Source organism: Coregonus clupeaformis, chromosome 11 (genome assembly GCF_020615455.1).
Source record: "Coregonus clupeaformis isolate EN_2021a chromosome 11, ASM2061545v1, whole genome shotgun sequence".
Lineage (NCBI taxonomy): Eukaryota > Metazoa > Chordata > Actinopteri > Salmoniformes > Salmonidae > Coregonus > Coregonus clupeaformis.
The window spans coordinates 17,189,948-17,202,011 of NC_059202.1; the positions used below are offsets into that span (position 1 = coordinate 17,189,948).

The window sequence follows — 12,064 nt, forward strand, 5'->3', positions numbered from 1 at the left end:
CTAGTTAGCTGGCTACTCCCGTCCGGTAGACAGAGAGGTAGATAGCCGGGATATGGGCCTGGCTCGAGGCTAGCTCAAGGCTAACTGGTGCTTGCTTCAGGGGCAGTGGTGATTAGCCAACAGCAACATCCATTCGGTTGTGGCTAGCTAGTTACGATCCGGTTTTACAAAAAAAAAATACAAAAAACAGGCTATTTACACGGACACACACAGAGTACACGAACGCACTGCTACGCCATCTTGGGTTCAATAACATACTGAAAGGTACCATTCTTGTACCGTATTGGTGCCCACATATTTAGATACTGTGCGTATCGAATTGTCTTGAAAGGGAAAGATGCATATCCCTAATACGTATGCATTTCTGTGTAGTACAGATCAGGGACCCATGATGAAATTCCGTTACCACAATTCCATTACCGGGTGTAAATCCACTTCACTTACTGTAATTCAATAACCAAAAGAGATTTTTTCAAAGTGAATGTGTCATGTCATAGCTGACACCCCATTCTTGGAAAACCGAGGACACATAAAAAACAGAGGGAGATTTTACCAAAATTCTTTGCATCTGCACAGTTCTTCCAGAAAATGTGCTATTATAAAGTGTTCAGTGTAAATTGCTAAAAGAAGCCCTTGTGCATAGAGTTAAATGGTTTGTTAAACTTTGAAATTAATGTTTATTGTTAAAAAAAATCTGTTTCGTTACTGTGGAACTGCCCTGAGTCAACTGTGCTACTGCAAACCGCAGAGAAACCCAGAGAGACACCTAGCCAGCCACACTCAGGGCAGAGGAAATGGTGCCATTCTACAGGATGTCTGAAGTCTGGAAACTCTAAAAAGGAAGATAATTGAGAAAAATAAAAACATCTTGAAAGGACTAGAGACTGAGCTGGACGGAGCCTTCTGCCTCCCCGCCTGGACTTTTGACTTAACACGTTTTCTTTTCATTAGAAACGTAGACAGAAAGAGGCGAACCAAGCCCCCCAAAAATGAACAAGACTGGGCAGACAAATAAATAGTTGCGCCTCTTCAATATAAACTGGTAAATTCCATTTGATTTACACAGTGTATAAAACATTTTATAAACAAGGGTGGTTCAAGCCCTGAATGCTGATTGGCTGATAGCCGTGGTATATCAGACCATATACCACGGATATGGAAAAACATTTATTTTTACTGCTCTAATTATGTTGGTAACCAGTTTATAATAGCAATAAGGCACCTCAGGGGTTTGTGGTATATGACCAATATACCACGGCTAAGGACCGTATCCAGGCACTCTGCGTTGCGTCGTGCTTAAGAACAGCCCTTAGCCGTGGTATATTGGCCATATACCACACCCCCTCGGGCCTTATTGCTTAAATGAACACCTGTTCTTTCCATGAAACAGACTGACCAGGTGAATCCAGGTGAACTCTATGATCCCTTATTGATGTCACCTGTTAAATCCACTTCAATCAGCGTAGATGAAGGGGAGGAGACCGGTTAAAGAAGGATTTTTAAGTCTTAAGACAATTGAGACATGTATGTGTGCCATTCAGAGGGTGAATGGGCAAGACAAAATATTTAAGTGCCTTTGAACGGGGTATGGTAGTAGGTGCCAGGCGCACCGGTTTGTGTCAACAACTGCAACACTGGTGGGTTTTTCACGATCAACAGTTTCCCATGTGTATCAAGAATAGTCCACCACCCAAAGGACATCCACCCAACTTGACACAACTGTGGGAAGCATGAGTCAACATGGGTCAGCCTCCCTGTGGAAAGCTTTCGTCACCATGTAGAGTCCATGCCCCTATGAAGCAATGGCGCCGGAGGAGATGGCTGCCATTTTACGGGCTCCTAACCAATTATGCTATTTTGTGTGTTTTTCCTCATTGTTTGTAATTTATTTTATACATAAATATTTCTGCCACCTTCTCTTATGACCGAAAATAGCTTCTGGATATCAGAACAGCGATTACTCACCTCGAACTAGATAAATATGTTTCCTTTAACGAGTCGGACGCAAATGATTTATTGCTGATACCAGACCAGGCCCAAATCCTCATCATTCGCATGAAGAAGAGACACAAACAGGGGACGCAGGTCCGGGTGCCTTGTGAGAATTTGTTGGTGAGTGGGTAACACGTCTCTACCCTCCGTCCTATTGGCCAACGTGCAATCATTGGAGAATAAACTGGATGAGCTCAGTTCAAGACTATCCTACCAACGGATAGTCTTAAAAACGGACATTAAACAAATAATATCTTATGTTTCACAGAGTCGTGGCTGAACGACGACATGGATAATATACCGTTGGCTGGGTTTTTCCGTGCATCGGCAAGACAGAACAGCTGCCTCCGGTAAGACAAGGGGTGGCGGTCTGTGTCTATTTGTCAATAACAGCTGGTGCGCAAAATCTAAAATTAATTAGTCTCGAGATTTTGCTCGCCTGAGGTAGAGTATCTCATGATAAGCTGTAGACCACACTATTTACCAAGAGAGTTTTCATCTATATTTTTCGTAACTGTCTATCTACCAACACAAACAGATGCTGGCACTAAGACCGCACTCAACAAGCTGTATAAGGCCATAAGCAATAAGCAAACAAGAAAATGCTCATCCAGAGGCGGTGCTCCTAGTAGCCGGGGACTTTAATGCAGGAAAACTTAAATCCGTTTTACCTCATTTCTACCAGCATGTTACATGTGCAACCAGAGGAAAAAATCTGACCATAATTCCTCCTGATTCCTGCTTACAAGCAAAAACTCTAGCAGGACGTACCAGTGACTCACTCAATATGGAAGTGGTCAGATGACGTGGATGCTAAGCTACAGGACTGTTTTGCTAGCACAGACTGGAATATGTTCTGGGATTCATCCGATGGCATTGAGGAGTATACCACAGTCACCAGCTTCATCAATATGTGCATCGATGACGTCGTCCCCACAGTGACCGTACGTACATACCCCAACCAGAAGCCATGGATTACAGGCAACATCTGCACTGAGCTAAAGGGTAGAGCTCCCGCTTTCAAGGAGCGGGACTCTAACCCTGACACTTATAAGAAATCCCGCTATGCCCTCCGACGATGCGCGATTTGAGTCAAGCAACACTGAAGCATGCATGAGAGCACCAGCTGTTCTGAACGACTGTATGATCACGCTCTCCGTAGCCGATGTGAGTAAGATCTTTAACATATCAACATTCACAAAGCCGCAGGGCCAGATGGATTACCAGGATGTGTACTCCGAGCATGCACTGGCCAACTGGCAAGTCTGACCGAGTCTGTAATACCTACATGTTTCAAGCAGAACAACATAGTCCATGTACCCAAGAACACGAAGGTAAATTGCCTAAATGACTACCGACCAGTAGCGCTCACGTCTCTAGCCATGAAGTGCTTTGAAAGGCTCACCAAGGAACTTGAAGCTCTCAACCTGCTCCACTACAGCCCCATCGATTAGAATGGGGGCGTGCTCGGCCCTCCTTTTCCTGTAGTCCACGATCATCTCCTTTGTCTTGATCACGTTGAGGCAGAGGTTGTTGTCCTGGCACCACACTGCCAGGTCTCTGACCTCCTCCCTATAGGCTGTCTCATCGTTATCTGTGATCAGGCCTACCACCGTTGTGTCGTCGGCAAACTTAATGATGGTGTTGGAGTCGTGCTTGGCAACGCAGTCATGAGTGAACAGGGAGTTCAGGAGGGGACTAAGCACGCACCCCTGACGGGCCCCCGTGTTGAGGATCAGCGTGCCAGATGTGTTGTTGCCTACCCTTACGACCTGGGGGTGGCCCGTCAGGAATTCCAGTATCCAGTTGCAGAGGGAGGTGTTTAGTCCCAGGGTCCTTAGCTTAGTGATGAGCTTTGAGGGCATAATAGTGTTGAACGCTGAGCTGTAGTCAATGAACAGCATTCTCACGTAGGTGTTCCTTTTGTCCAGGTGGAAAGGGTAGTGTGGAGTGCAATAGAGATTGCGTCATCTGTGGATCTGTTGGGGCGGTATGCAAATTGGAGTGGGTCTAGGGTTTCTGGGATGATGGTGTTGATGTGAGCCATGACCATGGACACCAACAAACTATCATGGTCCAAACACACCAAGACAGTCGTGAAGAATGGGGGCGTGCTCGTGAAGAATGTGGTCCTCTGTAGCTCAATTGGTAGAGCATGGCGCTTGTAACGCCAGGGTAGTGGGTTCGATACCCGGGTCCACCCATACGTAAAAATGTATGCGCACATGACTAAGTCGCTTTGGATAAAAGCGTCTGCTAAATGGCATATTATTATTATATTATTAAGAAGGCACGACAACGCCTATTCCCCCTCAGGAGACTGAGAAGATTTGTCATGGGTCCTTAGATCTTCAAAAAGTTCTGCAGCTGCACCATCGAGAGCATCCTGACTGGTTGCATCACCGCCTGGTAAGGCAACTGCTCGGCATTCGACCGCAAGGTGCTACAGAGGGTAGTGCGTACAGCCCAGTACATCACTGGGGCCAAGCTTCCTGCCATCCAGGACCTCTATACCAGGCGGTGTCAGAGGAAGGCCCTAAAAATTGCCAAAGACTCCAGCCACCCTAGTCATAGACTGTTCTCTCTGCTACCGTACGGCAAGCGGTACCGGAGCGCCAAGTCTAGGTCCAAAAGGCTTCTTAACAGTTTCTACCCCCAAGCCATAAGACTGCTGAACAGCTAACCAAATGGCTACCCGGACTATTTGCATTGACCCCCCCACCTTCTTTTTTTACGCTGCTGCTGCTACTCGCTGTTTATTATCTATGCATAGTCACTTTACCCCTACCTACATGTACATATTACCTCGACTAACCTGTACCCCCGCACATTGACTCGGTACCGGTACACCCTGTATATAGCCTCATTATTGTTATTTTATTGTTGCTCTTAATTTTTTTTACTTTAGTTTATTTAGTAACTCTTATTTTTCTTTAAACTGCATTGTTGGTTAAGGGCTTGTAAGTAAGCATTTCACGGTAAGGTCTACACCTGTTGTATTCGGTACATACAATTTGATTAGAATTTAGGTTGTTCTGAGGGCAAAAGGGGGTGCAACTCAATATTAGGAAGGTGTCCCCAATGTTTGGTACACTCAGTGTATATAATAGTTGTTGAAGCACTACCAGAGTGCCATATACAGAAACTAGTATTTCTTACACACTAATCATATACTGTGTCAAAACATATTTAAGTATATGCCTTTGCATCTGGTATTACACGGCACTAACTGCACACACATCCACAGACACAGACACAGACACAGACACACCTTCAAGAGGATCCTTCTCATGGGCATCACGTAGTAAACAGGAAACAGGTAAGCGACACATTCTCCTTCCTTTACTCTAGTGTTCAGCCTCGGATGGTTACCCTGCTACACTCCCCACCCACACACAGATCAGCGCAGTGAGGACCCAGTCAGCCATCCTAACAATACCTCCAGTCTGTCATGCCTGGTTCCTACCTGTCCCAGAAGAGATGGGTCAGCCCAGGAATAAATACAGTGAAATCACACGATGCGGAAATCTATTGAGAGTGACATAAACATAAAACCATGCGAGCTGTATGCCACATAATTACAGGCTTCCATTGGTTTCCATGATGAGTGTGGTTATGGCTGGACACTGTCCGAAGCCCATAGACACGATCACGCCCATTGTTCTGCTGCCTGGCTGGTCTCGTTCCAGGACAGTTCTAGAAAACAAAGCACACTGGGGCCAGCCACTCCACTATCCCCCACCAAACCCTGACATCACTGCATCTTTCACACCCACTCTGATCACGCTCAGCATTGTGATGCACATCAAAGCCACACTGTTCTCAACATCTCATCTCTAATGTGCATATTACACCTGCAGGTTATGCATGGGTGTTTATAAACAAGGTGTTTGTTTACATGGTGTCTGTCTTGTGTTGTGAATGAGTGTGAGCGAAAAACACACCGGCTGTTTTGTGATCAGCCACAGAGAGAGGCACAGCTGGGGTAACAAAAGCCCTAATGATACTGCCAATGGAGATGGAGCTAGGCTTCGGATACAGGCTGCACCCCTCATCAACCAGCCCGTCTCCCCCCTCTACTATGACATTCCAAACATGGTTTTTTTTTTCTTTACACCGTTCAGAGGGGGAGGGGAGCCGCCTGGGTCGCAGAACTGAACAGCAACAGCAGTGGGGGTAGGATGACGGGGTGGAAGGGCATGCCAGTTCCCTAATACAACGCTGAGCTGATGGACAGGGAAAGGGCTAGTTGGCTCTAAAAACAACACTGGGGACAGACAGTGGCGCAACAAGCACAAGAGTAGAGGAGCACTTAGCACCACAAAACACAGCCGGTAGACATTTCTGGGGTCACCCAGTAACTCCACATGCACTATAAACATAACTTACTGACCTTATCATAACCATTAAATCTCTGGATTATAGGAAATAGACTGGAACTATATAACACAATAAAGCATGATAAAATGTCCAAGCAGTAGGGCTAGGCATCAGCTCTCTGTAACCACTGACATTTGGATAAACTTGAAAAAAGAAAGAACAGGAAAGCATAACAAGCTAATGAGGAACCTAATGAGTATTTGATGTGCATATTGAAATGACTGGGTTTATGAGAGGCTGCTTGTTGCTCGCTCCCTCCCCCGATCCAGGATATGATCTCAGGTTGGTTCCTGATCCTGATGGCCCCCAGCCAGGCGTCATGTGTCTGCTTTCTCTGAGAAAGCCCCTAAACACACGTGTCCCCTTCCTTCCCTTCTGTTCTCTCTGCCAGCACCTAAAAAAGACCCACTACATCCCTTCTCCATCCCTCCACGTCTGCTTGACTCTTATCCAACACTTCCACTAAATTAAGATTTATAACACTGTTTACGACTCATCTCAGTACTACGACTCCGTACTCTGACTCAGTCAAGCCCCCTAGTCACTGTTCATTGTCTCATGGGTATGTTTACAACACTGGTCATGAGGGACTGGTTTGAAAAACTGTGAAATAATGCTCTTCAAATCTCCACAGCAACAGGCCCTGACCAGAGTGTGACCACACCTAAAGTGAGGGGAAATCACGCCACACACACTTATGGACGTCCCCTAGGGATTATTAGTACGTCACTGACAGCCACAGCACTGCATGAACACTGAGGTGTCCGTGTCCACACACCATCCCTGGGAACAGCTGGTCTACCTCAATGCCACCAAAGATAGATCTGTGGGGCTAGCGTTGTTTTTCCTCCCCACAGACCGAATTAAACCACATTCATTTGGACATGCAGTGGGAGACCACCTGGATGTTACTACAAACTGCAGTCAGCCCCCTCGCCCACAAACCAGAGGCCTATATAGACCAACACCAGGGACTTAGACTGAGACAGTGTGGCCAGAGCTATTAGGAGGAGGAACACTATCATTCTCCAACTCCAGGGATTTCAGTTTCATAATGGTCCCCTATCCTCCCGGCCGGCTCGGTCCACCCCTCCAGCTCCGTGGCTTGATGACTCATTGCGAGCTCACAGAACAGAGCTCCGGGCAGCTGAGCGGAAATGGAAGAAAACTAGACTCCCTGCGGACCTGGCATCTTTTCACTCCCTCCTCTCTACATTTTCTTCATCTGTTTCTGCTGCTAAGGCCACTTTCTGCCACTCTAAATTCCAAGCATCTGCCTCTAACCCTAGGAAGCTCTTTGCCACATTCTCCTCCCTGCTGAATCCTCCCCCCCCCTACCCCCCCTCCTCCCTCTCTGTGGATGACTTCGTCAACCATTTTGAAAAGAAGGTTGACGACATCCGATCCTCGTTTGTTAAGTCAAATGACACTGCTGGTCCTGCTCACACTGCCCTACCCTATGCTTTGACTTCTTTCTCCCCTCTCTCTCCAGATAAAATCTTGCGACTTGTGACGGCAGGCCGCCCAACAACCTGCCCGCTTGACCCTATCCCCTCCTCTCTTCTCCAGACCATCTCCGGTGACCTTCTCCCTTACCTCACCGATCAACTCATCCTTGACCGCTGGCTATGTCCCTTCCGTCTTCAAGAGAGCGAGAGTTGCACCCCTTCTCAAAAAACCAACAACTACAGACCAGTATCCCTTCTCTCTTTTCTCTCCAAAACTATTGAGCGTGCCGCCTTTAGCCAACTCTCTTGCTATCTCTCTCAGAATGACCTTCTTGATCCAAACCAGTCAGGTTTCAAGACTGGTCATTCAACTGAGACTGCTCTTCTCTGTGTCACGGAGGCTCTCCGCACTGCTAAAGCTAACTCTCTCTCCTCTGCTCTTGTCCTTCTAGACCTGTCTGCTGCCTTTGATACTGTGAACCATCAGATCCTCCTCTCCACCCTATCCGAGCTGGGCATCTCCGGCGCGGCTCACTCTTGGATTGCGTCCTACCTGACCGGTCGCTCCTACCAAGTGGCGTGGCGAGAAGCTGTCTCCGCACCACGTGCTCTCACCACTGGTGTCCCCCAGGGCTCAGTTCTAGGCCCTCTCCTATTCTCGCTATACACCAAGTCACTTGGCTCTGTCATATCCTCACATGGCCTCTCCTATCATTGCTACGCTGACGACACACAACTAATCTTCTCCTTTCCCCCTTCTGATAACCAGGTGGCGAATCGCATCTCTGCATGTCTGGCAGACATATCAGTATGGATGACGGATCACCACCTCAAGCTGAACCTTGGCAAGACGGAGCTGCTCTTCCTCCCGGGGAAGGACTGCCTGTTCCATGATCTCGCCATCACGGTTGACAACTCCGTTGTGTCCTCCTCCCAGAGTGCGAAGAGCCTTGGCGTGACCCTGGACAACACCCTGTCGTTCTCCGCTAACATCAAGGCGGTGACCCGATCCTGTAGGTTCATGCTCTACAACATTCGGAGAGTACGACCCTGCCTTACACTGGAAGCGGCACAGGTCCTAATCCAGGCACTTGTCATCTCCCGTCTGGATTACTGCAACTCGCTGTTGGCTGGGCTCCCTGCCTGTGCCATTAAACCCCTACAACTCATCCAGAATGCCGCAGCCCGTCTGGTGTTCAACCTTCCCAAGTTCTCTCACGTCACCCCGCTCCTCCGCACACTCCACTGGCTTCCAGTTGAAGCTCGCATCTGCTACAAGACCATGGTGCTTGCCTACGGAGCTGTGAGGGAACGGCACCTCCGTACCTTCAGGCTCTGATCAGTCCCTACACCCAAACGAGGGCATTGCATTCATCCACCTCTGGCCTGCTGGCTCCCTACCTCTGCGGAAGCATAGTTCCCGCTCAGCCCAGTCAAAACTGTTCGCTGCTCTGGCACCCCAATGGTGGAACAAGCTCCCTCACGACGCCAGGACAGCGGAGTCACTCACCACCTTCCGGAGACATTTGAAACCCCACCTCTTTAAGGAATACCTGGGATAGGATAAAGTAATCCTTCTACCCCCCCTTACCCAACCCCCCCAAAAAAAAATTTAAAAAAATAATGTAAAGTGGTTATCCCACTGGCTATAAGGTGATTTGATATAACCTATTTGTAAGTCGCTCTGGATAAGAGCGTCTGCTAAATGACGTAAATGTAAATGTAAAATGTCTCCATGAGAAGGAAATGGAGGAAGGTTTTCTTCCCCCTGCATTCAGGGCAGTGTAAGGCAGATCCGACTTCAGTCCTGACAAACAGGACAATGTGAAGCCGAAGCAAAGGAATTTAGACTCAAACAGAGAGATAATGAGGGAACATATATTGAGGGTGTAAGAAATCACACAGGCTGATAAAACACTCCCACAGAATGAAAACTAAACCCTCACAATCAGATGGGAACACACACACTGGTGGGGGTTAAATGGGTGGTAACATTTTACAAGATACCTCATACTGAGTGAAATACTTCAAAACCCAACACAAGCAGTGAGCAACTGATGTTTGACTCACCACAATCACCACCATTCCAAAACAAGAGTAACACTACAGACAAAACTAACATCCTGTACTTCAAAACTCCATCCTACCCTAGAACAAAATAGAACTATAATATGTGTATGTCTACAAGCCCCACTTTAAATCAGATTAAAGGGGAAAGGGTACCTCCATATCCACTGTACATCTTTTTGTCGATATCTGGCTTCCTTCCAGTGTTGACAACCCAGACCAGGAGAAGGTTCCTTGGGTTTAATGAGAACCACCTCAAAGAGATAGAGATAGATAGATAGATCCACGGACGGAGATCCAGCAGCGTCTACTCGTCTGAAGTTTCATCTCTGGCACCTCTCTCAAACTCCGAGGAGAGAGAGAGAGAGAGCGCAGAGCAGAGGCGCCGCCAGGAAATGGGAAGGCGGTCAACCTCCCAGCAGCCCTCTCCTCCTCCTTCTCTGGCTTCCTCTACTCTTCCCTGACTGACATCACACTCTTCCTGCCTCTCCCTCTTCCAGCAAGACCAGCGCATTGTTTCCAACTCATAAATTACATGTATGTAATTATACATTTGTGTTCTCTACTACTGCCATTACATATCATGAATAGGACCCCAAAATAGCTTTGTGTTAAACTGTGGCAACTCAAGGGATCCTAAGAAAAGAAAGTGTTTTGAAACTTCTCAACTCTGCCCTTAATATATTTTTCCTAAGCACTACTAAAGTCTGAAATAACAGAACACAATGAGAGATGATTCTTATCAGCCTTGAGTCATTCATCCATGACAAATACCTACTTGTCTTAGCGTGACAGACTGTCTATCGATGTTGTAAACAGTTTACAATAAATACCCAGACACCCCAGAGCACGATGCACCAAATGGGAAATGAACGCTCATAACCACTTCAGAAACACTGTTCTTACTCTATATCGTCATCATAGATTCTGAGGCTCTTGCCTGCATAGTCTCACTCCGCAAGACAAAAACATCTAGCGGATCTGCTTTTTGTCGGCTCAAGCCTGTAACTAAAATTACAGAGATGAGTGACTCCGTGAACCTTGTGTGATCAGGTCAAAGTTGTGTGATGACCCCAAGTCTCATTCTTAACAGTGCACCTTGAAAATGTTTAACAGAGGACAGGACTGGCAAAAGGGACTTGAGAACCTAGCTGCAAGCTTATGATCAAACTCAAGGTGACACTGCTCTAGTTCAAGTACTTAACCTGATTAGGTATACGGCTGCACTTTACGCTGAGGAATGAAAGTAATGTCAACAATAATCTAAAGGGACATCCGTCACTGTCAGCAGTACGCCATCAGAAAAACAGCAGGATATTAGTCAAACTGTTGCAACAACATGCTGAAAACTACAGTGACTAATAAATCAGTAGAGCATGGAAGTGGACTGAGAATAGATGGGTATATGCAAATACAAACAGCTCGTAAGACAGGTTTACGCATCGCTGTTCCTCATTGGGCTTTTCCCCATAACCCAGGCCACTGCCTTTCTCCTGGACCTTTTAATGTCTTCAACATGACACACACACACACACACACAGTGCTCCCTCCATATGTGCTGCACATTTACAGGGAGAGGGAAGCCTTAAACGACATGTTAATTCAGCTATTATTTTCAGCCCAAGCTTCTCTCGCTGCGCGTTCAGCTTTCACTCAGATTAAACTCGAATGACATTCATGTGTTCCCCTTAGATCCAAATGTACCACTTCATTACACACATGGGGAGACATTTTGTGTTTAGTTCAAAATATGTGCACAAATATGCACACAAACCTAGTTTTCCTAAAACACGCCCACAACCACACAAGTAATTAAGTAAACAAACAAAGACACTTAATAGAAGTTTTTACCCCCCCCACATCACAACCATGATTGTCACCAAGGGTTTCTAACAGGTCCTGACATAACCAACCTCATCAGAATCACATTCTGCACATTTTAGATTTGTGTGTATTGTTGTGAATTGTTAGATATTACTGCACTGTTGGAGCTAGAAACACAAGCATTTCGCTACACCCGCAACAACATCTGCTAAATATGTGTATGATACCAATCTAATTTGATTTGATGACGTGCAGGAGAACTAGCTGACATTGATACTTGATGACAGTGATTGGTATCAGAGCCAGTAAATGGAGTAACCGAGGCAGTCGAGGTGAATCAAATCAAGGTCTGT

General features: G+C 46.6%; 1 protein-coding gene across 5 annotated transcripts in view; it reads right to left on the reverse strand.

Moving 5' to 3' along the window:
• ripor1 (RHO family interacting cell polarization regulator 1) overlaps positions 1–12,064 on the reverse strand; it is an 82,307-nt gene that overhangs the window by 31,126 nt on the left and 39,117 nt on the right. Inside the window, exon 1 of one of the 5 annotated variants that reach the window (XM_041889962.2) lies at positions 10,044–10,267. The exons of 1 other annotated variant lie outside the window; for it this stretch is intronic. In XM_041889962.2, the coding sequence (XP_041745896.2) occupies positions 10,044–10,062 (19 nt within the window). In that variant the 5' untranslated portion in view covers positions 10,063–10,267. Of the gene's footprint in view, positions 1–5,263; positions 5,371–5,458; positions 5,592–10,043; positions 10,268–12,064 lie in introns of those variants that run through there. 3 more of the 5 variants (XM_041889964.2, XM_041889961.2, XM_041889965.2) reach the window with 3 other exon arrangements.